At 45.8% G+C, this 27,626-nt stretch overlaps 1 protein-coding gene across 6 annotated transcripts in view; it reads right to left on the bottom strand.

Moving 5' to 3' along the window:
- The window catches only part of Cdkal1 (CDKAL1 threonylcarbamoyladenosine tRNA methylthiotransferase), a 633,756-nt gene that overhangs the window by 113,714 nt on the left and 492,416 nt on the right, over positions 1–27,626 (bottom strand). For 5 of the 6 annotated variants that reach the window (XM_078020596.1, XM_078020592.1, XM_078020595.1 and 2 more), the window contains 2 exons: positions 22,121–22,204; positions 19,228–19,392 (listed from right to left, as the gene is read on the bottom strand). In XM_078020596.1, coding sequence (XP_077876722.1) covers positions 19,228–19,392; positions 22,121–22,204 — 249 coding nt within the window. Of the gene's footprint in view, positions 1–19,227; positions 19,393–21,414; positions 21,638–22,120; positions 22,205–27,626 lie in introns of those variants that run through there. The other variant, XR_013425476.1, reaches the window with a different exon arrangement.

The raw sequence follows: 27,626 nt of genomic DNA, 5'->3' as shown, positions 1-27,626 counted from the left end.
GGCCACAGGATTGAAATGGGGCTTGGGAGAGACAGTCAGGACCCACCCGTTGCATTGGTCACCCGGCAGAGGGAACGAACGGTCACCATTTGCACGGGATACCACCATGGCAGAGAACTGACGTCATGGGCGGAGGAGATACCTTCATTGAAACCAGCGGAGACAGGTGTGTAATCCCCTAGCCTTCCCTCTCCACACAGCAAGGAAACCTTAAGGGCCCCTCCCAACTCTCCCGTGAGAGCGATAGCCAGACCAAGGGAATCAGGAGTGGCGCAGGACTCGCGGCACAGAAGGAACTCCCGGCTACCGCTCCCACCAGTGCTGACAACTGAGGTCTCTAGCTACCGGGGGCGTGGCTGCTGGAGGTCAAGCAAATTCGCTGGGGGTTCTCAGCCCCAAGCTATACAAACTTGGGGTCTGAGGGAATGCAAACAGGGAGAGTGTGCCCAGTCGTTCAAGAAAACAGGGCTCCCAGAAGCAGCAGACCTGGCGTGTAGCCAGTATTGTGGTGACTGTCACAGCGGGACTTGGCTTGAGGAAACACAAGAGAAGGCCCTAGACACTCAGGGTTGGAGACCCGCCCAGTCTGGGAGGAAGAGCTGCTGCACAGTGATTGGTTCCCACCTATTGACAGGAGAAACTTGGCCTGGTGGGCACAGCGCCACCTACTGGAAGAGAAGTTAATCGAACTCTATGACTGCATTTATTAGTATTATTATTTTTTTTTAATTTGGGGTTTTTTTCTTTCATTTTCATTTTTTGTTGTTGTACTTTAACTTTTTTCAAATGTTTTTAATTTTTAAAAATTTTTTAATTTTATTATTTTATTATCATTTTTTTAAAAAAAATTCTTTATTTTCTATTTTTCTTCCTCTTTTGTCTTTTCATTTCTTTTCAATTTTCTTATTCCCCCTTCCTTGAATTCTACCTGCCTACTCTCATTCTCTTTAATGACTTCTTCCCTTCCCTTCTATTATCTTTCCTCCCAAGCATCAAATAAATTTATAAGAGTAAACAGTAACTCAGCAGTCAAACAGAACAAGAAGTAACATGAGCAGCATAAAAAAGCAAGGAAGAAAAGGACTAAAACAATGAAGGACAGCCTAAATATTCAGGAGGACCTAGAGTCGTCAGAAAAATGGTCATATGAAGAACTCAAGGAATACGTTAGACAGATGGAATGGAACCTTAAAGAGGATATGAGACAGCAAATCAAACAGTGAAAGAACACATTGAAAATGAATTACATAAACAGATAAAAGAAGAAGTTAAGCATCTTTATCAGAAGAGAGATTATAAAAAAAATCAAACAATAATTCTAGAAATGAAGAAAACGATAAACCAAATTAAAAACTCAATTGAGAGTATCACTAACAGAGTGGAGCAAGTAGAAGCCAAAACGTCAGATAATGAAGACAAAATATATCATGTTGAAAAGAGTCTAGCCAACTCAGAAAGGCTGGTAAAAAATCACGAGAAAAACATCCAAGAGATATGAGATAACATAAAAAAACCAAACTTACAAGTCATCGGGATAGAGGGAGGTACAGAGCTTCAAACCAAGGGAATGAGTAACCTGCTGAATGAAATAATTAAAGAAAACTTTCCAGAAATAAAAAAGGAAATGGATATACAAATTGTAGATGCACACAGGACACTGAGCACACAAAATCACAGTAGACCAATGCCAAGACACATTGTTATGAAGATATCCAATATACAGAACAAAGAGAAAATATTAAAAGCTACAAGAGAAAGGAGGCAGATTACATTCAGGGGTAAACCAATAAGGTTTACAATGGATTTTTCATCACAGATGCTGAAAGCGAGAAGATCCTGGAACAACGTATTTCAAACACTGAAAGACAATGGATGCCAACCAAGAATTCTGTATCTAGCAAAATTAAGCTTCAGGTACGACAACGAAATAAAAATCTTTCATGATAAACAAAAACTAAAAGAATTTGCAGCCAGAAAACCAGCATTACAAAGCGTCTTGAGCAAAACACTACACAAGGAAGAAATGAAAAACAACAACCAAAACCATCAGTGGGAAGTGCCTCGGTAAAGACAGAGGGCGGGGGGAAAGATAATCATGGAGAAACAAACTAAATTTTTTTTAAAAAAGGATAAATAATCAAACATGGCTGGAAGTCAAAACCACATATCAATAGTAACTCTAAATGTTAATGGCTTAAACTCTCCAATAAAGCAACATAGGCTGGTATCATGGATTAAAAAAAATCCAACAATATGCTGCCTCCAGGAGACACATCTGATTGGAAAAGACATACACAGGCTGAAGGTGAAAAGTTGGGAAAAAATATACCAAGCACACGGTCCTCGTAAGCAAGCAGGGGTGGCCATCCTCATATCGAATAAAATCGGCTTCAAGACTAAGTTAATCAAAAGGGATAAGGACATTATAAACTGTTAAAAGGAACCATTCACCAACAACACATAACAATTATCAATATTTATGCACCAATTATGGTGCTGTGATGTTCATAAAACAAATTCTCAAGTTCAAGAATCAAATAGACCACAACACAATAATTATGGGTGACTTCAACACACCTCTCTCACCATTGGACAGATCCTCCAAACAAAAGTTGAATAAAGAAACTATAGAACTCAATATCACAATCAATAAGCTAGACTTAACTGACATATATAGAATATGTCAACTACCATCAAGTGGATATACTTTTTTCTCAGCAGCACTTGAATCCTTCTCAAAAACAGACCATATATTATGCCATAGGGCAACCCTCAGTAAATACCAAGGGGTGGAGATAATACCATGCATTTTATCTGATCATAATGGAATGAAACTGGAAATCAATGATAAAAGAAGGAAGGAAAAATCCTACATCACATGGAAAATGAACAATATATTACTGAATGATCAATGGGTTACAGAGACATAAAGGAGGAAATCAAAAAATTCTTAGAGATAAATAAAAATACAGACACAATATATAGGAATCTATGGGACACAATGAAAGCAGTTTTAAGAGGGAAATTGATCGCCTGGAGGTCATTCCTCAAAAAAAGGAAAAACCAACAAATAAATGAGCTCATACTTCATCTCAAAGCCCTAGAAAAGGAAGAGCAAAACAACAGCAAATGTAGAAGAAGGCAAGAAATAATTAAAATCAGAGTGGAAAGCAATGAAATTGAAACAAAAGAAACTATTGGAAAAAATTAACAAAACTAAAAGTTGGTTCTCCGAAAAAATAAATAAGATTGACAGACCCTTAGCCATGCTAACGAAGAGAAGAAGAGAGAGAACTCAAACTACTAACATACGGGATGAAAAAGGCAATATCACAACAGATGCTACAGAAATACAGAAGAGAACTAGAAATTATTTTGAAAACCTATATTCCAATAAAATAGAAGATAGTGAAGACATCAATAAATTTCTTAAGTCATATGATTTGCCCAGACTGAGTCAGGAGGATACACACAATTTGAACAGACCAATATCAATGGGTGAAATAGAAGAAGCCATCAAAAGACTACCAACCAAGAAAAGCCCAGGACCGGATGGGTATACAGCGGAGTTTTAAAAAACCTTTAAAGAAGAAGAATAATACCAATACTTTTCAAGTTATTTCAGGAAATAGAAAAAGAGGGAGCTCTGCCAAATTCATTCTATGAGGCCAACATGACCCTGATTCTGAAACCAGACAAAGACACCTCAAAGAAAGAAAACTACAGACCAATATCTCTAATGAACCTAGATGCAAAAATCCTCAATAAAATTCTGGCGAATCGGATACAAAGGCACATCAAAAAAATTGTGCACCATGATCAAGTAGGATTCATCCCTGGGATGCAATGATAGTTCAATATACGGAAATCAATAAATGTTATTCACAACATTAATAGACTTAAAGATAAGAACCATATGATCATCTCAATAGATGCAGAAAAAGCATTCGACAAAGTACAGCATCCCTTTATGTTCAAAACATTAGAAAAACTAGGGAAAACAGGAACTTTCCTCGACATTGTAAAAGCAATCTATGCTAAGCCTCAGGCTAGCATCATTCTGAATGGAGAAAAATTGAAGGCATTCCCTCTAAAATCTGGAACAAGACAGGGATGCCCTCTATCACCACTTCTATTCAATACAGTTCTCGAAACACTGGCCAGAGCAATTAGACAGATGAAAGAAATTAAAGGTATAAAAATAGGAAAAGAAGAACTTAAATTATCACTATTTGCAGACAACATGATTCTATACCTAGAAGACCCAAAAGGATCTACAAAAAAACTACTAGAACTAATAAATGAATTTAGCAAAGTGGCAGGATATAAAATCAACACGCATAAATCAAAGGCATTTCTGTATATCAGTGACAAAACTTCTGAAACGGAAATGAGGAAAAAACACTCCATTCACAATATCCTCAAAAAAATTAAAATACTTGGGAATCAACCTAACAAAAGAGGTGAAAGATTTATACAATGAAAACTACAGAACCCTAAAAAAAGAAGTAGAAGAAGATCTTAGAAGATGGAAAAATATACCCTGTTCATGGATAGGGAGAACTAACATCATCAAAATGGCGATATTACCAAAAGCTCTCTATACGTTTAATGCAATGCCAATCAAAATCCCAACGGCATTGCTTGTATAAATAGATAAAGCAATCATGAAATTCATATGGGAAAATAAAAGACCCAGAATAGCAAAAGCAATTCTAAGCAGGAAGTGAGAATCAGGCGGTATAGCGATACCAGATTTCAAACTATATTACAGAGCAATAGTAACAAAAACAGCATGGTACTGGTACCAAAACAGGCGGGTGGACCAATGGTACAGAATAGAGGACACAGAGACTAATCAACAAAGCTACAACTATCTTATATTTGATAAAGGAGCTAAAAGCATGCAATGGAGGAAGGATAGCATCTTCAACAAATGGTGTTGGGAAAACTGAAAATCCATATGCAACAAAATGAAACTGAATCCCTTTCTCTCGCCATGCACAAAAGTTAACTCAAAATGGATCAAGGAGCCAGATATCAAATCAGAGACTCTGCGTCTGATACAAAAAAAAGTTGGCTCCGATCTACATATTGTGGGGTCGGGCTCCAAATTCCTTAATAGGACACCCATAGCACAAGAGTTAAAAACAAGAATCAACAAATGGGACTTACTTAAAAAAGTTTTTCCACAGCAAGAGAAACAATAAGGGGTAAATAGGGAGCCTACATCATGGGAACAAATTTTTACTCCTCACACTTCAGATAGAGCCCTAATATCCAGAGTATACAAAGAACTCAAAAAATTAGACAAGAAGATAACAAATAACCCAATCAACAAATGGGCCAAGGACCTAAACAGACACTTCTCAGAGAAGGACATACAATCAATCAACAAGTACATGGAAAAATGCTCACCATCTCTAGCAGTCAGAGAAATGCAAATCAAAACCACCCTAAGATACCATCTCACTCCAGTAAGATTGGCAGCCATTATGAAGTCAAACAACAACAAGTGCTGGCAAAGATGTGGGGAAAAGGGTACACTTGTACATTGCTGGTGGGACTGCAAACTGGTGTGGCCAATTTGGAAAGCAGTATGGAGATTCATGGGAAAGCTGGGAATGGAACCACCATTTGACCCAGCTATTGCCCTTCTCGGACTATTCCCTGAAGACCTTAAAAGAGTGTACTACAGGGATACTGCAACATCGATGTTCATAGCAGCACAATTCACAATTGCTAGACTGTGGAACCAACCCAGATGCCCTTCAATAGATGAATGGATAAAAAAAAATGTGGCATTTATACACCATGTAGTATTACACAGCACTAAAAAATGACAAAATCATGGAATTTGCAGGGAAATGGATGGCACTAGAGCAGATTATGCTAAGTGAAGCTAGCCAATCCCTAAAAAACAAATACCAAATGTCTTCTTTGATATAATGAGGGCAACTAAGAACAGAGCAGGGAGGAAGAGCATGAGAAGAAGATTAACATTAAACAGAGACATGAGGTGGGAGGGAAAGGGAGAGAAAAGGGAAATTGCATGGAAATGGAGGGAGACCCTCATTGCTATACAAAATTACATATAAGAGGTTGTGAGGGGAATGGGAAAATAAACAAGGAGAGAAATGAATTACAGTAGATGGGGTAGAGAGAGAAGATGGGAGGGGAGGGGAGGGGGGACAGTATTGGATAGGAAAGGTAGCAGAATACAACAGTTACTCTAATAGGGCGTTATGTAAAAATGTGGATGTGTAACCGACGTGATTCTGCAATCTGTATTTGGGGTAAAAATGGGAGTTCATAACCCACTTCAATCTAATGTATGAAATATGATATGTCAAGAGCTTTGTAATGTTTTGAACAAACAATAAAAAAATTAAAAAATAAAATAACTTGCCTAAAGTGCAGAGATTTAACAAAGGTTTGTCTAATCTATGTCTTCTTCTATTTTTTTTTTATTGTCCAAAGTGAATTTTATGTTGTTACTTGTGAACCATTAAACAATCACATGACAGCAAACAAACAAACAATCGTGCTACCCTATGTGATTTATACGGTCAATGGATTCCATCAAATATCAACAACGTTCTTCACTGAAATAGATAAACACTCCACAGTGAACTGCAAAGACCCAGAGTAGCCAGAGCGACCGTCATGACACACACACCGCAGCGAGCTCGGAAGCCAGCTAATCCTCAACAAAGCTGCCAGGAACAGCCAGCAGAGAGGACAGTCTCTTCAGTAACCAGTGCCGGCAAGACTGGACACACACGCCGAGGATGAGACCAGGTCCCTCTCCCCGACCACGTGTGCAGACCGACTCAGAAGGGACCAGCACCTGGACGTCCAGCCTGGAAACTCCTGTGCGGTCTCGCCTTCCTCCGAGGTCCCCTAGAGCATGTGCTCAGGCTGCCTCCTGCAGGTGATCCCCAGTGCAGAGGTCGGGACCCACCAAGGCCGCAGCGCCTGTGGGCACGTCACTGGGCCCCAGCAGAAGGGCTGCTGAGCTACCCTACCTTTGAGGCAGACGCATGAGTGGCCAGGAGGGAGCGGCTGGACCTGGCCACCGAGGTGGTGTGGTGGTCAGCCTGGGGCCTTTAGGGTGGGAAGAGAGAACCCATGTGCAGGACGACCAGATTCTGGTCCTGTGTCCTAAAAGTAAGGGGACACATGTATATGCACAAGGAATCCCCTCATTCCCGAGCGTCTGCTCCACGGCAGCACTGTGGTCATGAGGGTGCAGCAGGGGGGAAAGCAAGTCCTTGGACACCCGGAGACGGGCCACAGCAGCCTGGTGTGCGCCACGGAGGTCGGCAGACTAAGAACAGCACGTGCCAGCTGGGACGGCCGGGGCGTGGTTTTCCAGGTTTCTGAGGGTGACCTCAGTGATAAGGAGATGGTCCAGCAGACATCTCATGACTGGCAGTTCACAGGGACGGCTAGCAGTGGGCCCAGCAGGGAAGGGCCCCCGAGGGAGTGCACTTGGCCAGCGAGCTGCCCAAGGAGAGAAGGACCTGGGAGGCCACTGCAGGGTCTCTGGCTTTCACTCCAAGCTTGCTGGGAAGCCCTGATGGTTTTTGTCTAATCCTTTTTTTGGTGTGTGTGTGTGTGTGTGTGTGTCTGCCTATTATTATCTGGAATAACTGTAACTACTTTAACTTTTATTGTGGTAAAATATATACAACAAAATTTATCACTTTTAAACCATTTTTGAGGCACAGTTAAGTGACATTCATTACACTTACTATGTTAATCACATTAGTTAGTTGACTAAATTGTGCAGGCTCCACTATTTCCAAAATCTGTAACCGTTAGGAAATAACCGATCAAGCAGAAATACAAATGGTCAACAAACACACGAAAAAATGACCAACATCACTAGCAATTAGGGAAATGCAAATCAAAACCATGCTGAGATGTCTTCTCACACCAGATTGAAAGGCAGTCATCAAGGGTACAAATAATAATAAATGCTGGAGAGGATGTGGAGAAAAAGGAACACTCTTACATTGTCGGTGGGACTGTACATTAGTACAACCACTATGGAAATCAGTAGGAGATTCCTCAAAAGACTAGGCGTGGAACCACCACATGACCAGCTATCCACTCCTCGGTATTGATCCTGAAGAATTACTCATCTTACTGCAGTGACACCTGCACACCCATGTTTATAGCAGCACAGTTCACAATAGCCAAACTAGGAAACCAGCCTAGGAGTCCATCAATGGATGAATAGGTAAGAAAATGTGCTGTATCTACACAGACGAGTTTTATTTAGCCATAAAGAAAAATAAAATTATGGCATTTGCAGAAAAATGGATAGAACTAGAGGTCATGGGTTAAGTGAAATAAGTCAAACTCAGAAGGCCAAAGGTTGCATATTTTTTCTTTCATATGCAGAAGGTAGAGGGGGGGAGGAAAACACAGGTGGGGGTACATCTCATGACAATCTAATGGAGATCAGTTGAGGAAAGGGACCAAGGAGTGGGAGGTGGGGAGGGAGGGGGAAGTGCTGGGGGGGATGATACTGGCCAAACTGTGTCGTCATGGTGTGTATGTACGACTGTGTAACAAGAAACCCATCACTAGGTACAGCACCAATAAGACATTGGGGGGAGGGAATAACTGGGCAGCCCCACTCCCACCCTGCTAACTTAATGGGCTTCCTGTCTCCTGAATCTGCCCATTCTAGACAGCATGCACAGTGCAATCAGGTAGTGTCTGTCCTGCTCTGGTCTGCCTTATCCACTTCACGTAATATTTCCGAGCTTTATCCACGGCAGACTTTACTTCTCTTTCTGGCTGAGTGAAACTCCACGGTATCACACACCACACTGTTTGCCTGTCCATCTGCAGGGCAGGTGGTTGGCTACTGGGAGTAATACTGGTGTGAGGGACGGAGTCCAGACACCTGAGGGTGATTCTGCTGGGTACGTATGCGGGAGGAGAAGTGCAGGGTCACCCGGAGCAGAGGAGAGATTCCACCAGGCTATACACATGGTAAAAACGGACACTAGACAGGCAGAGGGAAATATTCTCAGATAACCCAGCACATAGCTGGAAGATCACTCTCCAGAATATTTAAGAAGATGATTCCTGGTGAATGCCACCAACCATACCGTAGAAGCTTTGTGGTAGTTCAGAGGAGTTGAACCTCAGATGAAGTGTGCAGAAGAAACAGCCACTCTGTGTCGGTGGAAAAGGGAACTTAAAACACCATTAAAAAAAGAATTTTAGGCAACCACCTTAGCAAATGCTATTATTGCTTATAAATATGCCTGAAAAGACCAGTGACCACAACTTCTTATGGTATAAATGTGACTCAATTAATCAGGCTCCAAGTCAACCTTCACTGACCCTCAGTCATGCTGCCAACCCCACACCACCCAGTCACTGGCCACCGTCTCACATCATTGTCAAAACAGCCCATCAGCAGTGGCCCACACCTCAATCCCACATTGGGAGGCCGAGGCAGGAGGATGGCAAGATTGAGGCCAGCTTCAGTAAGTTAACAAGACCCTTAAGCAATTCATCAAGAGACTGTCTCAAGATAAAAAAAAAAAAGGGTTGAGGGATATAGCTCAATGTAGCTCAGTAGTAAAGCACCCCTCGATTCAATTCGCAGAATCAAAACAAAACCAAAAAACCTATCAAATAAGTTTTATTATTCCCAATTTATAGACGAGACATACCTAGCGCGGCTGACCAGGAGATGTTGATGCCGTCAGCAGGGGTAAAGCCAGAATCCCAAGAGCCACCGTCTGCCCCAAAGCTCACGTGCAAAAGGACTATTGTTATGATTGAGATATGGAGAATTGAGTCCAGGGTCTGGTGCCCTTTTCACTTTGTGACAGGATCTTGCTAAATCGCCCAGATTGGCCCTGGGCCTACGACCCTTCTGTGTGCAGCCCGTGCCCAGCTCTGTCTTTTAAAGAGAATGCTCACAAGATGGAAGCCTTGGGCTCCAGGGGCCCGTGGAGGGAAAATGCTAATCTTGATAAAGTCGGTAACAGTCTTTGCTCTTACGGGTCTCAGATCTCCCTCTCAGGCTGGAGAACTTGAGAGGCACGGCATCCTAATTTTAGAGGTTGACTTCCTACCAGATAACTGTCCCTGATAAGTAGCTTGACATTCGCTTTGACTATGTTTTTCAGTGAATCACTGAAGAAAGGAGAAAATTTGTGTTTCCAACACTTCAAGTTTAAAACATGCAAACTATGTTTGAAATACACTATTTCTTTAAGCATGCTCAGTTTTATTTATTTAAAGCACAATGCAAAGTCAGGATTCAGAGTGTGAGAGGAGAAGCAGGCTGTGACTTCATCATCCGAAACGAGAAAGGAAAGGAAACTAAAATTTATGGTTAGAAGCAGGCCCTGCTCTAAAGTACTCATCCTTACGTTCCCATGAAAAGAATTTAACCTAACAAGATTGCTATCAGTTTAAAAAGGAGCTTTTGCAATCTGCTTATCAAGAGGTAAAGTGACTTCAAAGAGAAGGTTGAGTGGCTTGACTGATTTGTTTAATGCTTGAAGACTATATTAGTGTCCTAAGTTGAAGCAACAGAAAATTCCAACATATTATGTACTGCCTACTTCCCTGCTTCTAGAGAGTCTACCATTCCACCCTGTATACCACTGAAGGCCAAGTTCATTCAAAAAATAGGTGCTCAGCATCGACTCTCAGGGGGACAGTGTTCGGGCCTGCAGCAGGTGGTGAACTGTCCTACAGGTTGCCCATGCTGCCGTGAGCTTTCCCTCACATGGACATCTTACGATATGATTCTTGTGCTCAAAATCTTGCCCGCATGCATGGTAGAAGCTTCTAGTATTCACCTATATCCTCTCCTTTTTGTTTATACAGAATGTATCTCCAAGACTCTTGAAGTCAGTGGGCCATGTGGACGGCTCTGGCCAATGGATGTGCATAGACACACCACGTGCCAGTCCTGTGCCGAGGCCGGGGAGGCCTGGGTCACCAGCATTTCTCCTGCTATGAAGAAACACAGTCCACCTGGGTCTCTCCCCGAGTGTGGACAGACAGTCCTCGACTCCAAAGTGCTCCTAAATAGTGCCAGACACCTGGTGTAAGCAGAAACTCTCTCTGTTGGGTGGACAGGATGGGGATTTCAGGGTGAATTTGTTCCTGCAGCACAGCCTGACTGATCTTGGTTAATACATGCGCTTTGCCTAGTGTGTTAGGTACAAATCCTCTCTCTTCAAAACCCCGTGGTCCATCTTCATACTGAACATTATTTCTGTCCTCCAACTGCCCCAAATTGCTCAGATATATTCCTGGGCATTCTCTCACTTGACTTACTTTCCTTTCACAGTGAGAAAAACTCCACAGTCCCTTGTCTGACAAAGTCCTCCGTACTTCAAGGTCCGGTTCTGATCCCACCACGTCCAGGAGACTCCCTGTCCTGGAGACTGAACATCCTCTCCACCGTGACAGTCCCGTGTTGTAAACGTCACCATGCCGGTTTAGATCCCCAAAACATGGCCCAGCCTCCTTGGCCCCCGAGTTCCACAATCCCCTGTCACACCTGAGCGCGCTGACCGGAAGGTGAGGAAGCGGACAGGTGTGGGCCTCCCCTCGGCAGCCCCTGTGTGGTTCTGGGTTCTGCTTCCCTGCTCCTCCAGGGATCCTGAACTGGCTGGTCTCCCTTTACAATCCACTTTCTATTTAAACTAGTGCAAATAACCCGACCCAGGCGTTCCCCGACACTTGCCAAGGACCTTCCAATCCCATGTGACCCGATGCCATCCACTTTAGGACTTGACACATTACTGATTTTGTTTCATGTGTACTTTGTCTTATTTTTCATTTGAGCTAATGTAACAGAGATGCCACAAGCTGGGTAGCTTCTGAACAGCAGGAATTGGCTTCTCACAGTTCCAAAGCCTGGGAAGCTCAAGATGCCGCCGACTGGTCTGGCGAGAGGGGCTTCCTGGTTCCCAGACCACCTCTTGCTGAGTCCTCAACAGGTGGAAGACACGCGGCAGATTCTGGGCCTTTGTTATAAAGGCGTGGATCCCCACCATGGCGGCTCCACCCGCACACGCTAGCCACCTCCACCTGCTCACATCACCCTCCTGAGGAGGTCCCCAGGGAACTGGGAGACACCGCATTCAGACCACAGGACCCGTTTTCTCTCCCCAGCTCTCCTCAGTGTCCTTCAGGGCAGGGTCAGTTCTTGGACCTTGGCCTTCTAAGCAGGGCTTAATGGGGCTGCATTTACTTTACCATCCAGCACGTTTGGGGAGTGAAAAAAGAACTGTCGTAATGACACCAGACCAGCAGGGACAAACGGGGACAGGGCCATTCTCGGCACTGATGGCTGAGTAAAAGGCAAGGAGAGACATCTGAAGAAGCGTCCCTCAAAACGACGGCTGTGAAGGCACTTCTGGACACCTGGGGTCACGGCACCAGGACACAACATGCTCCAGGCACCTCCCTCCTCCTGCTGCCAGGGAGGGAGGGGGCGAGGTGACCTTCCAGGGTCAGCCAGCTGCTGAAATGCCACTGTGGTTCCTGCAAGGGAGCTACCACTCGGTGCTTTCATGACGAACAAGCCTCTGGCTAAGGGATTCCCTCTGGATTTGGTAAAAATGTCCACGGGAGCAGCTGTGGCCTGGGGCTTCCTTAGGACCCCTTCCCCCTCCCCCTCCAAACCCTCCCACAAGAGTCACACCCAACAGCAGCGCTGCCAGCAGGGCAGCCAGATCCGAATCTCCCCAAAGTCCACACGGCTGTGGCGACTTGGGTCTGGACTGTCCCTCAAAGGCTCAGGAGCTGGCAGCTTGGTCCCAGTGCTGCAGTGCATCAGAGGAGCCCTGGAGAAGTGGCTGGCGCACCAGGGCTCTGAGCTCATGCGTTCACAGCTGAAAGGGCACTGGGAGGTGGGCCCAGCTGGAGGAAGCAGGTCACCGGGACATGTCTCTCAAGGGTGACTTTGTCCCTGGCCCCTTCCCCTCTCTCTGGCTACCACGGGGTAAGCAGGCTCCTCTACCACACGCTCCTGCAGGCCCCAAGAAATGCAGCAGCCAACCCTGGAGCGAGCCTATGAAACCATGAGCCACCTTTCCTTCTTTAAGGAATGACTCCCAGGTGTTCCGTCACGATGGGAGGAAGCTTACCTGACACTGTCATCATTTCCATCTCCAGAACCGAGCCCACTGCCTAGATCAACTCATGCCCAAGAAGGCAGGAGCCAAGAAGCCAGGTACTACCTACGTCTTGTAAATACGAGCCATTCCAGCTCAGGGGCCTGGTTCTTGGCTCTTGCCCTCAGTCTTCCTTGCTCTGGGATCTGCCAGTGCCTCTGTGTCCAGCTCACGGCTCCTTCTGTTCCTAGCCCAACACAGGCCAAAGATACCAGGCCCATCTGTGTGGGTGCGCACAGCAGCGTAGAGAGCACTGTTCACTGTGTTCTGCTCCCTTAACTCGGGCTGGTCAGCAAACAGAGGCATTGCAAGTAAAAGCCTCAGTACCAAGCACATAATAGAGGCTCACTAAAGGGAGCTACGGTGGTTATCAAGGCACAATGAGCTCCTTGATGCGCGCGATTCCCCTCGCTGTGCCCCAGATGCCGCCCTCAGGAGCAGGCAGAATATCATCAGGGATTGCATCATTAGTGTTGCAAGTGAAATGAAAGCTCCTTGTCTAGCATCAGCTCACTCTGATGATACTGAGGCTGGTACTGAAATTGATAGTGGAAGGTATGGTAAATGTACTAAACAGAGTTTAACTGACATAATCATACTGGTTTGGTGACAATATCCAAAAGACACAGCTCACATACAATAGGAGCTACAGGTCTCAACTGTGGGACTCAGAAGTATGTCCTAACTGTTCTGTAACAGAAACTGAGCTAGTACAATACAAAAATGCATGCAACAGCCCACACTAAGTGTGTGTGACATCAACTTAGTATATGGGTAGTAAAGGATTTATTCACATCATTTTTAAAATAAACTAAGAATAACAAGGAACTGGAGAAACTTTTTGGGATTGGAGCCAACCTCTTGGCGTGGAAGGAAAATAGGAAGGAACACACCCTCATTTGCTTCTAACACGGTTAGCTGATCTGTTTGAAATTAGATCCACTTTCACCTGTGTTCACTTAATTATTAAGCCATTCTTAACCTCCTCAATGCAGTCTTCATATGCTTCAAATGTGACCCTAAACTAACAGACCTTTCACGCTGGTGGTTTTGGATGTAGGCTAGGTGGGAAGTGTTTTACTGGTGTTTTTCTAAGGGTCACAGCTTTGAGAACACAGTACAGTCTGTACATAAAACCCAGTGCACCCAGTGTCCTGCTGGCCCTTTGTCTGTGATGAGGAAACAGGCCACTCTTCAAAACTTCTGTTTCCTTTCCAAGTGTGGCCGGCTGCGCTGGTGCTGAGCCATCTAACCACCCAAGTGAATCCGTTATGAGGATCAAAGTCCTGCAGGAAGAGAAACAGGGGCAGCCAGGCACTGGGGGCAGCCTTGCCTTCACTTTGGAGACACACAGAGGGGCCAGGTCTCATTTTGGAATATCCTCCTTAAGAAGGACCCAAAGAATGAGAGGAAGAAACACCCGTCAGCAAGAACAGCCAGTGCTACAGGATCGCAAGCGAATCTCGGTCCATTTGCTCTTCTCAGTATGGGCAGGAACCTCCAAGTGGATCGGTTTTAGCTGCCATTTTGTAAGGAACCAATGGTGGTGAATACATTTGAAATGATACAACAATGTGCTCTTTTGACCTTCATTAATTAAATAGTGCCTTCACATGCATTACAAATAACGTCAGTAATGATAACAGCAATGCAGCAAACATTAACTGACTGCTAAGCTGTGTCTGTCTGATAAAGCAGGTGCTACAACCTGTTTGCAAAGGGGAGAACTGAAGTGGACTCTGTCCAAGATCATGTATTTTCATAAGTGGTGGACAAGGGCTCAAATGGTAACGAGAATCCCTGTTTTTAATTGCTATACTACACTGTATAGTGAAAACCAAAGGAAGCAGAGAAAATTTAAAAAAAATTAAAGTATTAGACATCAAAAGCCAAAAAACTGCAGCTTTCTAAAGCTACTGAGTTCTTTCATCACATATTTAATATACCTACTATGCATCAGGCACTTTGTCGCAGCTCCTCACCATCCCAGGGAGTCAGGAAGGACCGACAAGCCAGCTTTGGAGTTGAGAGCAGGAACTGCTGAGGGACGGGCGCTCCCGGGGTCCGGCCAGCATCTTCAGGAGAGCCAAAGGCGGAAGCGGCAGGTGTCCCCGAAGTGAGGGGGAAAGTGGCCTGCCGTTCGCAAGGACCACCGCTCTGCCCGAGAAGGGCCAGTCCGCCAAGGGCCAGGGCATGGACGCAGCGCGAGGGCCTCGTGCTGAGAGACGGGGGCAAAATGAAGCAGAGCCGCTGTCGGATTCCAGGTAGGGGAGGGGCTAACGCAGACCCAGAGACCGCCCAGGGCCGAGGTAGGCGGGGGCGAGCCTGGTTACCTGGTCCGAGCTTCAGGTGTGCAAGCTGCGCACAGGTCTGGGTGGGGGGCACCGTAGGTGACGGTACGGACGCTGCGGAACCGTGCGCTTCAAAACGGTTACAGTGGCAACTGTGAAATGCACAGCGCATTTGAACCCAGTGAAGGGACCAAGGCACAAACGTGGGCCTGACGGTGGGGAGACCTGGATCTGACTCGCGCTCGCCTTTCCCACTCTCTGCTTTTGTGATTCTGGTGAAGTCGTTGTTGCTCAGGGTCCTTCTGACCCTGATAAGCACCCCAGAGGGCCAGGCTTGGGGCTCTAGCAGCAGCAGGGCGCATTTCCCCAGTGAAAGCTGAGGATGATTATTCTGAGATCTGACCATGGGTGTGTTTAAGAGGAATCCTCAGCTTTTAGAGGTATTTATCTAAATGTGTCCAGATAAAATAAAATGATAAATGGAATTTCCTTAGGGAAAACCAGGGTAGCGGTGCAGTGGTAGATGTGGATACAGATGACACTAGACTGGCTGAGGTGACGGTGGTAGAGGTGACAGTGGTGGTTGGCACCGCTGCATTCTTCTGGTCTGTATGCAGGGAAGTTTCTGCACTGCTGAGCGGTGGGGGGTTGGACAGAGGTGACACCGCGTCGCCTCCCACAAGTTTTCCTTGGATGGAAGGACTGACAGCACAGTAATTTTCCATGGAAATCTCAACCATCTAGAAGGATCATCACAATAATCAGGTGCCTTGAAATCAGGTGGCAGTGAGTGCCCAGAAAAACCATCAGGCACTAGTCTCAACATCCCCACTCCGTGTTTCTCTCATTCCCTGTCCCTCTAGGCCCCTTCACTTAACACACATGCCCTTCTGCCATCCCCACATCATCTTGTCACCCTGTGAGGAACTACTGACACACAGACGGAGACATCACCCTCCAAGGACGTGTCCTGCTGTGCTGTCTGAGGTGGCCTGGGAAAGCCGGGAGGTCAGCATCAGACACGAACACTGCCCCTGGGGATGCAGAGCCCTCCTGCCCACGTGAGACTCATTTCCTAGAAAAGTGTGTAGCAGTGTCACCAGAGAGCTTGCTCAAAAGCAGATCGGCAAGCTCTGCTCCCAGAGTTCCCGACTCAGGAGGCCCAGGCTGGGTCTGAGCACCTGGAGTTTCCACAGGTTCCTAGATAATGCTGCTGCGTGAGTCTGGGAACACACTTGGAGAATTACTGTCCCGCAGATTCTATGACAACTCTATGAGCCAGGTGTGGTGGCACAGCCCATAATCCCAGTTACTTGGAAGGCTGACGTAGGAGGATGGCAAGTTCAAGTCCCACGACTTAGCAAGAGCCTGTCTCCAAATAAAATGAACACAGCTAGGGATGCAGCTCGGTGGCAGGGCACAGAAGAACTTCTGCTGGGACTGGTTCCCTGGCACTGAGCACAACATCCAAACAGAGAAACACCTCTACTCCTGCCAAAGACAGCTGGCACTGCAGGATCGGAGCTCAGATAATTAACAGAAATAGAAAATGCTAACACTGAGGGAGTCTTCAGTCTGCTCATGTTTTAAGGACCAGCAGACTGGAAAGAAGGGAGAGACCTTCCCATGCTGTGTACAGGGACAGCAGTGGGTGTCTCACACACACTGCTAAACATACACTCTTACATCAACACCAAGACAGACGCGACTGTTCCCATGTAACAGGGGAAACAGAGCCCTGAGGAGCTCTGGGCAGGGGTAATTGGCGAGTCCAGGTACAAGCTGAGGTCCTAGACCCCAAGGCCACATTGCATCTGCACTGAGTTAGGCTGATGTCCCCACTCAAGAGTTCCTGCACCTTTACCCACTGTCAAAGAGCTCAAAATGCGTAGACACGATTATGACATCTATCAACCCCGTTAAACCCTATGAAAAGAGAAGCTTGTCTCTTCCTCGTTCATTTGTTTTGGTTCTCTTATCAGCAGAAACACATGTAATACTAGGAGCAATTTGCTAAGAGGCCCTTTTGATCCAGAAAGTTTGGCATATCTTTAAAAACTGACAGTAATGATGCAGAGTGAGAACAATGTCCATTTATCTATAGGAAGTCACATGGTGATAAAGACTTGCCTGGCATTTCCCTGAATGCACATCCCACAATGTTCCTGATTCTATGGCTCCACACAAGAGATAAGAGTCTATTTCTAGAAGTCCAGGTGGGACAGCAGCCACCGGACCTTCCTCCCCATCGTCTTACCTAGGGCCTGGGGCCCTGTGCGGAGAAAGGCGGTGGTAGGGTGGGGCGGAAAAGTCTGGCCCCAAGAATATAAGTGAGGTCGTCCTTAGCTGTAGTTGGGGAGGGGTGAGAAGGGTGCTAGTCTTCCCTGTTTGTGATCACCACAATGTTTTAGAATGCCACCCTTCCACAGGCACATAGAAGGGATTAAAGCTGGCAACGTCTTTGAGATGATAATTTGCCATTTGTTGTGAAGTCCTACTCATGGAGACAACTTGAAATCAACCTAGAAAAGTGCTCTATGTAGGAAAATGAGAAATAAAAAACTAGCCCACTTCCTTGAAAAATTTCAAAAGGATTAGCTAATATACAAAAAGCCAAGTTTCTAGCAATACAATTTAAATGCTAGATTACTGTTCCTCCAAGGACATCCATCCTAGCCTGTAAATAAGATTTTTTTTAAAAATGAAACAACAGCAAGGTGAAAGGTTATATTTATCAGGTTTTTGCAGGATGACACCCGTCAGGATCTTGATGACAGATAGTCCATGCTATTCCACTGGGGTCACAGGGCCATGCAGACGGTTCCTTCTCCTATACCTGTCATACCCAAACTCCACTCCTGCTAGACATGAGCCCTCTGCAGCAATCAGCGAGAGCACAGATGATCCTACCCTCTGTGTCACTCACTATGGCCCAAGCAAAGCTACTTTTTCTTCATTTTAATTAATATATTCTTTCAATTCATTTGAAGGGAAAGCTTTACAGAGATTAAAGCAATTTTGGAATCACCTGGCCAGGTAAATGTTTTTCTGTGTGTTAAGGCATTGCTCTGGACTTTTTTTGGAGCACTTAACAATTGTGTTGGAGAAGGGACATCAAATGATGCTTAGAAATGCGATACACATTTTCATTTCACACTCCATCAGCTTTTACAACTGCAGCTCAATGAGATGTAAGAGAGGACTTGGCAAACAGCCACATTTACCAAGGTATAAAATAAGGGTCAGGTTACTTTTTCATAGAAAGAAAAAAGAACACGTTGAATTTCACTCTCCAGGACGTTAGTGGTTCCCTGGCTCAACCCCAGCAAAAGGCACCATGCGGCTCAGCCTGGTCAGGGCTGCTCTAGCGCAGGCTCCTGCTGCGCCATAAACGGCTCCGAGGCAGGAGTACATTCAAGAGAACATTCTTTTCCTCATCCCCTTCAACTCAGGATCTACAGATACAGAAACAACTGGAACGGATCATCCCTGGTGGTTACATCTTTTACCTGCAAATACGGTGCCTGTCACCCTGTGCTGGTGGGAGCAGAGACAGTTCATTCCCTTTGCAGGCAGGGAAACAAAGCCATGGGCATCCGCAGCAACGCCCCTTTCTAATGCAGGTTTCAATCTGTCTGAAGGGACGAAGCCTCGTGCTATGTAAAAACGGACTCCATGATGACAACGGGAGCCTGGTCTGGAGTCCCATGCTACAGGCCGCCGTTCCCTTGCTGGGGGAAGAAAGCGCCTTTACTTACCTGTGCTAAGCCCGAGACCTCTCCTTTTGCTAGCGGTTTGCTGATGGATGGCGTGAACACTTTGGCATCCGATACTGGCCGTCCTTTCATAAAATGCTTTCCTGATTCATAAATGTCCACTTCAACCATCTTCCCCATGAATGGAGGGTTCTTTGGCACTAAAACCTTTAAAAAATAGTTGTAAGAAAGATTAATTTTTAAAATAAACTTTTAGAACAGTTTCAGATCTATAGAAAAAGCACAGAGTTCTGGTATGCCCCACACCTAGTTTCTCATATTATTATTAATTTCTTACATTAATATGGCACATTTGTCATAATGAACGAATCAAAATTGACAGAGTACTACTAACTAAAGTCCTTAATTGATCCTTGTTTGTTTGTTTTTTTAGTTGGCTCCTCATGTCCTCTTTCTACCCTGGGGTCCCATCCAAGGTGGGCCCTCACTTGCAGATGCCCCGGATGTGATTCTGTAGGGTGGGAGGCCTTTCTGGGAGGACCCCCGGGCAGCAGGCAGCGCTCTCCAGGCCAGAAGCCTGTCATCCTCAGGCGTGGGGCAGGCAGGCCGGGGGAACCCCAGCAGTCAGCCGGCCACTCCTGGACAGGCCTTTGAGTCACTGCTCTGCTGTCCCAGGTGAGGAAGAAAACAGACAATTATGATGAAAGCTTCTACTTTCAGTTCCTTCCAAATGAGCTGTCAGAGTAACAGTTGGAGTTGACACTTCAAATGAAGGCTGTGTGTGTGTGTGTGTGTGTGTGTATACACATGTGTGTGTTCCAGGAGAGGAAGGTTAGTTAACAGCAACTTCCTCAGTGACACTCGGCTGGTGTTCAGTGCTGAATGATGTCCCTGCTAATGGCCGCCACTGCCTTCTTTTGCTCTAGGAGGAAATGCAGTCCTGGGAGCTGAGCTCCGTGTAGAGCCGCAGTGCTGAAGGGAACTTTGGCTGGTTTGTAGGAAACTGTCAGATGGTCTCTTTCCACAGGAGATTACTGGTAAAAGTACTTGTTTACCTCGAGCAAACGTTCCCCTCCTTGGGGACTGAGAGGTAGTTTGTGTGCATAACGTCGCCTCACACTTCTATTTTCGTACTGGAGCAACCTGCCAGTCTTTTCAAGTTAGGATCCAAAACAACTAGGCCGACTGTAATCCAGCAACACTTTGATATTTAGATACAGTCTTCATCTCTGAAACTCATCTTATTTAGAAAAATAATTTCTATGACATTTTGGGCTTAGCTGTAGAGAAAAAAAAATCCGACCGGAGCCAGAAGTTCCACGGCCAGTTTCTCTGGGAAGCAAAACTGGATCTTGGTCTTTCTGAGTTTGGTTTTCATGACCCTTGAGTATAATGCTTCATCAAAGTCTCCAAAAAGGTCACCTGGGTGTGAATTACTTATGGCAAGCAAAGGAACCGAAAGAACTTCCGTTTTAAGATGTGAGAGTCCTTTTAAATTAGTTTTTATAAAATAAGAAAATCTCTAGAGCCAACTGTCCCTGCGAGATTTGGTACTACTCCAGGGGAAAATAAGTCCCCTGGATCTGCTGCCTGGATCTGAACCAAGGGCTCAGGGTTTTTTCTCCTCCGGTTTTAGTCATTGGAAAAAGCCCGACTGCCTGACATGGGAGGAGATGGCTAATGAGGCATGCCACTGCCTTTAAGATGAAAGGGTCCCCTGCTGAGGCCAGACCCAGATGGCAGGGAAGGACATGGAGAGCAGCCCCAACACAACCCAGTCCCCCCCCAGGCTGAGCAGAAGGCAGGCACGAGCGAGCGTGAAGGCGCTCTCTGGGGCACGTTTCCTAACGAGGCTCAAGGCGGACTCACTGCTGTCCACTGGGGGCTGGCCTTGGGGAAGATGTCCCCAGGGTTACCACAGACCCACGGCCAGTCTGAGATCACCGCACGTGAGCCACCAAGCCGAGGCCCCCTTGGCTACTGCGTCCGGCCTGCTCTCTCAGGCGGTGTCCGCCCTGCCCAGCCCTAATCTGGCCGCCCATGCTGACCTCAAGAGCCTCCAGGCTCCGACGCCAGCCAGGACCCACAGGAGGAAACACTCTCATCTGACGAGGAAGAGCAAAAAGCAGGAAACCCCTCGTGACTCTGAGAAAAGTAACTAGGATCCAGAAGGATCCATGAGTGTCCCTGACCCCCACAAGAGGCGCCCTGCCAGGGAGGGCATCCCACCTCCTCGATGGCCTCTGCCTGTTGGGCCCTGAGGGAGGCCCGTCTCCTTCAGGTGCCTATGGGTGGCTTTCCCACCCGGGGAGGTGGCCCTCGAGGGCTAACATGGAAGTCAGGCTCCTGGTGGGGCGGGCAGGGCAAGGAGGTGGCCGGAGGGAGCCCCCAGGGAGGGAGGCTGGATCATCCTCACGCGGAGTCAGGGATGGGCCTTCTCTGCTCCCAGCATCTGTATCAAGGCAGAAGTTAAAACAACAAATGCTGGAACTAAACAAAACTGCAAGCCAGCCCACTGACCAAACAAAGACGCTGTACATGGCTGACAGTGAGAGGAAACCCTGCCCTGTCACGCCGATGGCGCCCACGCAGACATCCTTCCTGTCTCTGAGCAGGTCTCCCCTCCCCAGCTTTGCCAGGCTGCGGGGATTTGGAAAATGCTAACCGCAGGGTTCCAAACTCCCCAAAGCCGAGGGCTGTCCTGTCAAAGATAAGGAGGACTGCAGCACACTAAGGACTGACTCCTCTGTATCAATCGTCCTGGAGAACAAGCCACCAAGACAGACCCCACAGGAACTTGTCTGGATTGATGCTGCACAACAGCCTCACTGTGGCAAGATTCGACGCTTTCCCCTTCTGAATCCCCTTCACTTAAACTTCCAAAACCCTTTCTGATTTTGCAGAAAAGTCAAGAATTTATTGAAGTGCCTCTTACCTGCTCATAGAAGCGATTGTGTGCAACATAGAACTTGGAATCAAAAGATTCTTCTGTTACTAACACTTGCTGTCGTTCACCAATCTGTGGAAAGAAGGGGAGAGAAAAAATGGAAAGATGAAGACAAAAACCTGAGAATCCAAGAATAAATCCAGCCCCAATGGTCCTGGTCACAGTCATGTCCAGCTGCATCAAACAGCAGACGGGCAGATATTCAGCCTCACACTGCTCCCATCACCGACTCAAGTTTCTTGAGAAACATGAACTGAGTGGTGATTTAACATTAGCATAGTATGAACTCTTATTTTCTTACATAGCTACAAAAAAGAACTTGATTGTATTTCTTCCTTCGGCATAAGATAATTAAAGCTTCTAAGACATACAGAGTCTTCTAAATATCACTTTGCTTCTTGAAATAAAGTCACAAAACAAGCCAGAACAAGCTGCTTCTAATCCAAATTCATGAAAATATTTTGGCACTAGGAAAGGGTAGTAATAAACATTAATTTGAGTTATGAGGGATGGAACACTAAAGGAAGTGCCTCCCAAGCTAGTCTCCGGGTCTTTGTGTCCAACTCAACGGCCCACGTGATGCCCAGGTATTTACTTATTATATACATTTTTCTCTGCCACAGGCAACTGTCTCTGTTGCAGCCCAGACCTTGTGTTTATTTTTGGTTTTGAGAGGGAGCAAATATATGGGACTACATTTTCAACCTAAGCATACATTTTTAATAAACCGAGAAGTCAAATCAGCCAAAACAATGGTAGAGTAATGTAACTATCCAAGAAAAAGAAAAAAAGAAAAAAGTCTACCATTCCCAAGTGTGTTCCACTGTGAGACACAGCATTTAAAGTGACAATGGCTTTTTTTCCCCCCAAGATGGTCAAATGTCTGCTCTAGCAAACCATCTGTATTCAACCATGGTGCCTGGATTTATTTCTGCTGTTGCTACTTGATAAACAGACCCTCCCAAAACTGATACACACCGGTAAGATGGTTTTTAAAGAGAAATTCCTACCCCCATGTGCAGGGACTTGTCACCACACACAGGCAGTTATCATTTAGGAAACACAAACACAGCTGCACTACGGAGGAACAATGAAGAGAGTCCAGCTCCCCTCGCCACCGCACAGCGCCAGCGTCCCAACAGGCCACAGAGCACTCCCAGCTTGCACTCCTCCAGAATGGAGTCCTCATAGCAAAGGCCACACCGTTTCCGAGAGGATACTTATCAAGACTTTAAACCAAACTGTAACATTTATCTCCTTCAGAAAATCGGGTAGCCCAAGAAGAAAGTTCCAGAGCTTTCATGGCTCTGCATGTCAAAAAAGACGGGTGACTACGGGGTTTTGCTGAAGTGTATTATTCTTCTAGAAGGAAACCTGGGATGTTTGCACATTTCCCAGGGTGAGTTGCTTGTGACTCAGGATGAGTGTCTGTTGATGATTCTTAAGGAAATGTGCAATTAAGCCCTGTCTAGCATGAGGTTTTCAGGAAATTAACAACAATGTGAGAATAGAGAGCCCTGCACACACACACTGCTTCTCTGCTCTCGATAGAGAGCATGTGGACAGCTGCGGCCACATTTTTGGGCTGTTCCATTTCATCTGGAGATAAGAATGACAGGGGCACACACACAGACAGAGGCCTGGGCTTTCCACCGGCAGGGAACTATTTGTAGGTGACTATCTGATACTGTTTGCCAGAGGGCTCGGGGACCTGTGTGCAGTGACTGATGGTGAGGGAGGACTCTTTTCCAGCCACTGCCCTCAGCCACTGCCCTCCCTGCTGAGGCCCTTCCAGTTCCCCAGGGTGTGGAGGAGGGGGCTGGGGCAGAAAGCCCAAGGGGCACAGGAGGCTAGGGCTTTGACCAAAAGCTCCTGCAACCCATCCCTGTTGCCCTAAAATACACTAAAAGACAAAACCAAACAATAAAGAATCTCCTGCATATTTTTTTATGAGTGAAGTTGTGTTGGAGTGAATATCAAATACAACCTTTAAGAGAATCAAGTATTTCAACAAATCTTAAGAGCAACAAGAATTGTGAAGGGGTGGTTCAGATAAGACTTTGGAAGAGGCAACTTGGCCTTGGTGATGGGGAAGGGGCCTATGGGATGGCAAACGTGCACAAGCCTCAATCCCTCTTCCAAATGAAGCACTTCCCTGCACTTCCAACTGCTGTCTCCCGGGCCACGGGATAACAGTGTGGTTCAAGAGCCTCAGACAACGAGATTACCGTCATGAGCCCCACTTGCCAGTGTCCTAGGAGTCTCCTATTACCATGAGGAAGTCCCCAACCCCAGAGAAAAAAGCAGGGCATCTGGAGCCAATGGCCAAGCCAGCTCTCCCGAGGCCACCAGGACCTCACCACCCAGCCTCCTATTACGCTGATGACAGGGATAATTCCTGGAAGGGGCACAGCTCCTTTTATAGAGAAAGATGAGAGGACACGGGCCTCATCAGCATTGTGCCACATGTGCACTCACGTGACATCTGCTGAGCAGCAACCCTGGCCACCTCACCACCATGGGGGGATCGTGGTGCCCAGGCAGAACCACCCACAGGGATGAAGGGTGCATCACCTTGAAAATGGCCAAACAAGATCCTACAAATACGCAAGAGGCTGAAAATCATGGTTTTCATAAAATTCATGGTTGGCAACGCCATGTAACTGTTCAGCAGGGACGACAAAGCTGGCACGGGAACTGCAGGGCCACCGAATGCTCCGCAGGACAGTCAGGAAGGCGCTCGCTCAGGAGCAGGAGCAGTGGCTCCAGCAGAGCCCAGGAGAGGACACTGAAGAGGGCTTCCGAAGCCCCGAGTGCCACGTGTCCAGACTGGATGGGAGGGGGGAGACCAGGGGTCTGCCTGTGCGTGGGCCTTCGCTTCCCTCTCCTGAAAGCTGGGGGAGGAGGGCGGAACTGAAGAGGAGGGAGATGGCCACACAAGGGCTGCCCAGTCTGAAGTCCTGTCAGGCCCCAGGGTTCAGGGACTCGGGTGGAGGAAGGAGCTCTCTCCTCACGGCTGCTTCTTCTTGCTCTTAAACCAGCAACTTGAGTTTTAACACCCACCAAAGAACACTTACGAAGTCTCTCAAAAGGCTATGAAGTGACCAGAAGTTTCCCTAAAGAAGTTCAAAATGTCAGCCAAGACTGTTCTACAATCCTAGGAAAGATGCCTCTCTTACTTCTTGTCTGCTTTCTTAAGTGAGCAATATTCCTAGTTGCTCAAACAAAATGCTTGCTTAATGTTTTGTAAAGTGTCAACGCTGGAGAGTTTTCCCTGGGGACTTGACCCCACTGGACTATTCCTGCGGGGAACGGTTCCCTTCACAAAGCCCAGCTCCCGCACATCTGTCAGAGGACTTCCTAGGAAACACCACTTTCTCCACTGACAGCTGATGAGTAATTACAGGGTCTACCTAGCTTGTTAAAGTGGAAAAAGACTGGAGACACTTTCAAAAGTCCACAGAGCTAATTAAAGAAAGGGACGAGCTCCACAGGTGAGGAGTACAGATGCCCAGATCTTCACTTAGTACAGCTTTACCTTACTTTAAAAAGCCATTGTATTAAAAAACCGAATTATAGTCTTGTAAAACCACCTCTGCATTCACAGGTGGTGAAATGGTCCCACTGGAGAGAGACTGTGCGTGACTGGGGAGCTCCTGGAGCTGCTGCAGGAAGAGTGAGTGTGGTCCCGGGGCTAGGCCTGGGTGAGAAGATTCCAGAAAAGCACTGTGCTTCTCTCTAAACCCCGGAGGCACAATGCAAAGGCAGTCTCCCCTGGACAGCCCAAGACTAAGAACTTGGAGGGGGCTTGGCAATCTGTTTCAGAAGGAAGCAAGGTCCTCAAGACAGGTGATGTGCTCAGCCCAGAGAAGAGGAAAGGAAGTCTCTGAACCATTCTGCCACTAACTGCCTCCGGCCTCACTGCTGGCTGTAGAAGACGTACAACATCACTGATCTAATTCTGCAGCATGTGACTTTTCCTTAAGTAGAGAAACAGCTGTGACAAACAAAAAGCAAAGTTTTTAAAATTCAATCTCTGGGTGGATTTTTCACCATCTTACATAATTGGCTAGCTGTGTCATTTGTGTCACATCTCTGCTTAAAATTTCCCAAGTGCCTGAAGTTGCAAGAAACATCAGTTCTAACCATATGGCCAAAGAATATGCATAAAACACACACTTGCATTAAAAAAGCAGTGGTTTCCAATAGAATTCGGTTGCTGAATGAATGCTCATTCAAGTACACTCTATGTCCCCATTTGTCCTGAAACCAACAAAATCCAAAAGGCTATATAAGGATTTAAAGAGAGGCACTGGAAAGAATGGTCTGAAGAAAGGCAGATGCTGCCCAAAATTAAACCAAGACATTAGAGTATTTGGGCTAATACCATCAACTCAGTAGGAAATGTTACTTGCATAAACACTCTATACTAGAAAAAGCAAAAGGTTTCTTTTAAAATTATATATGGCTTTAAGCATCAACTTTGCATAAAATTTACTTTTTTCTTCCTTCTCACCTTTGTTTTATATTTGGAAAACCTGAGATATGGTTTTAGAACATAATGTCAATTCAATTTCTATTTTCAAATACTGAGAAAAATTTCAATATTTCAATTTGACAATAGTAACAAAAAATTACAAAGGTCAGATTATATGTATTTGAGGATCATGAAAGATAAACATTTCTTTCTTGAAAATAGTTATAAGGTAGTAAAGAAATTATTTTGCTTGCCTTGGAAAGTTTCTAATAATGACTTTTCCTATCCATTATTTTCCTAAGGCAAAAAAAGGAGATTAAAACCATACATCAAAAGTTCTTACGGTCATTTATATCATGTCCTAATAAATTTGAATTTTATCTGTTTATTCTACAAAGTATTCTGATATGCTACTTCTGCAGCTAATTTTTTTTTAATTGTAGATAATAAAATACAACTTTTCTGTGTAACTCTGGGAAATGTCAAATGTCTTCCTTTAGCTGCAATCAAATTAGTTTTATTTTTTTTCCCTAAGCTTCCTGGAACATGTTAAACTCAAGGCTGTGACCTTAAACTCTGAAATAATATTTCTAGTGTCTGTACAAGAGCCTGCCTCACTCACACCTTTAGACTAATTACTCAGTGTGCCGTGGCCAGCGAACGGCTGTGGTTACACTAGGAGAAAGTCTGGTCTTGTTCTTTCCCAGCAAATGAAAACGATAACCTTTCCATTTTGACTCATCACTCACAACAGGCAGAGCATTCGATGCTGGTCTCCAGGGTACCCTGTCATTTTCCTGGCTGTTTCTGTGGCCCTGCAGATGCTGGAATTAAAGAAGCAGGCCTAGGGCTGGGGATATAGCTCAGTTGGTAGAGTGCTTGCCTTGCATGCACAAGGCCTGGGTTCAATCTCCAGCATGACAAACAAAACAAAACCCCATCAGGCCTCTTTGTGTTAAAAACACTCAACAGTAATAAGAGTAATGCCATTTAAAGTTTTTAAGTATTTATTTATTT

This window comes from Ictidomys tridecemlineatus, chromosome 8 (genome assembly GCF_052094955.1).
Source record: "Ictidomys tridecemlineatus isolate mIctTri1 chromosome 8, mIctTri1.hap1, whole genome shotgun sequence".
NCBI lineage: Eukaryota > Metazoa > Chordata > Mammalia > Rodentia > Sciuridae > Ictidomys > Ictidomys tridecemlineatus.
Note: the sequence above shows the minus strand (reverse complement) of the source record. Positions and strands in the feature narration are given on the sequence as shown.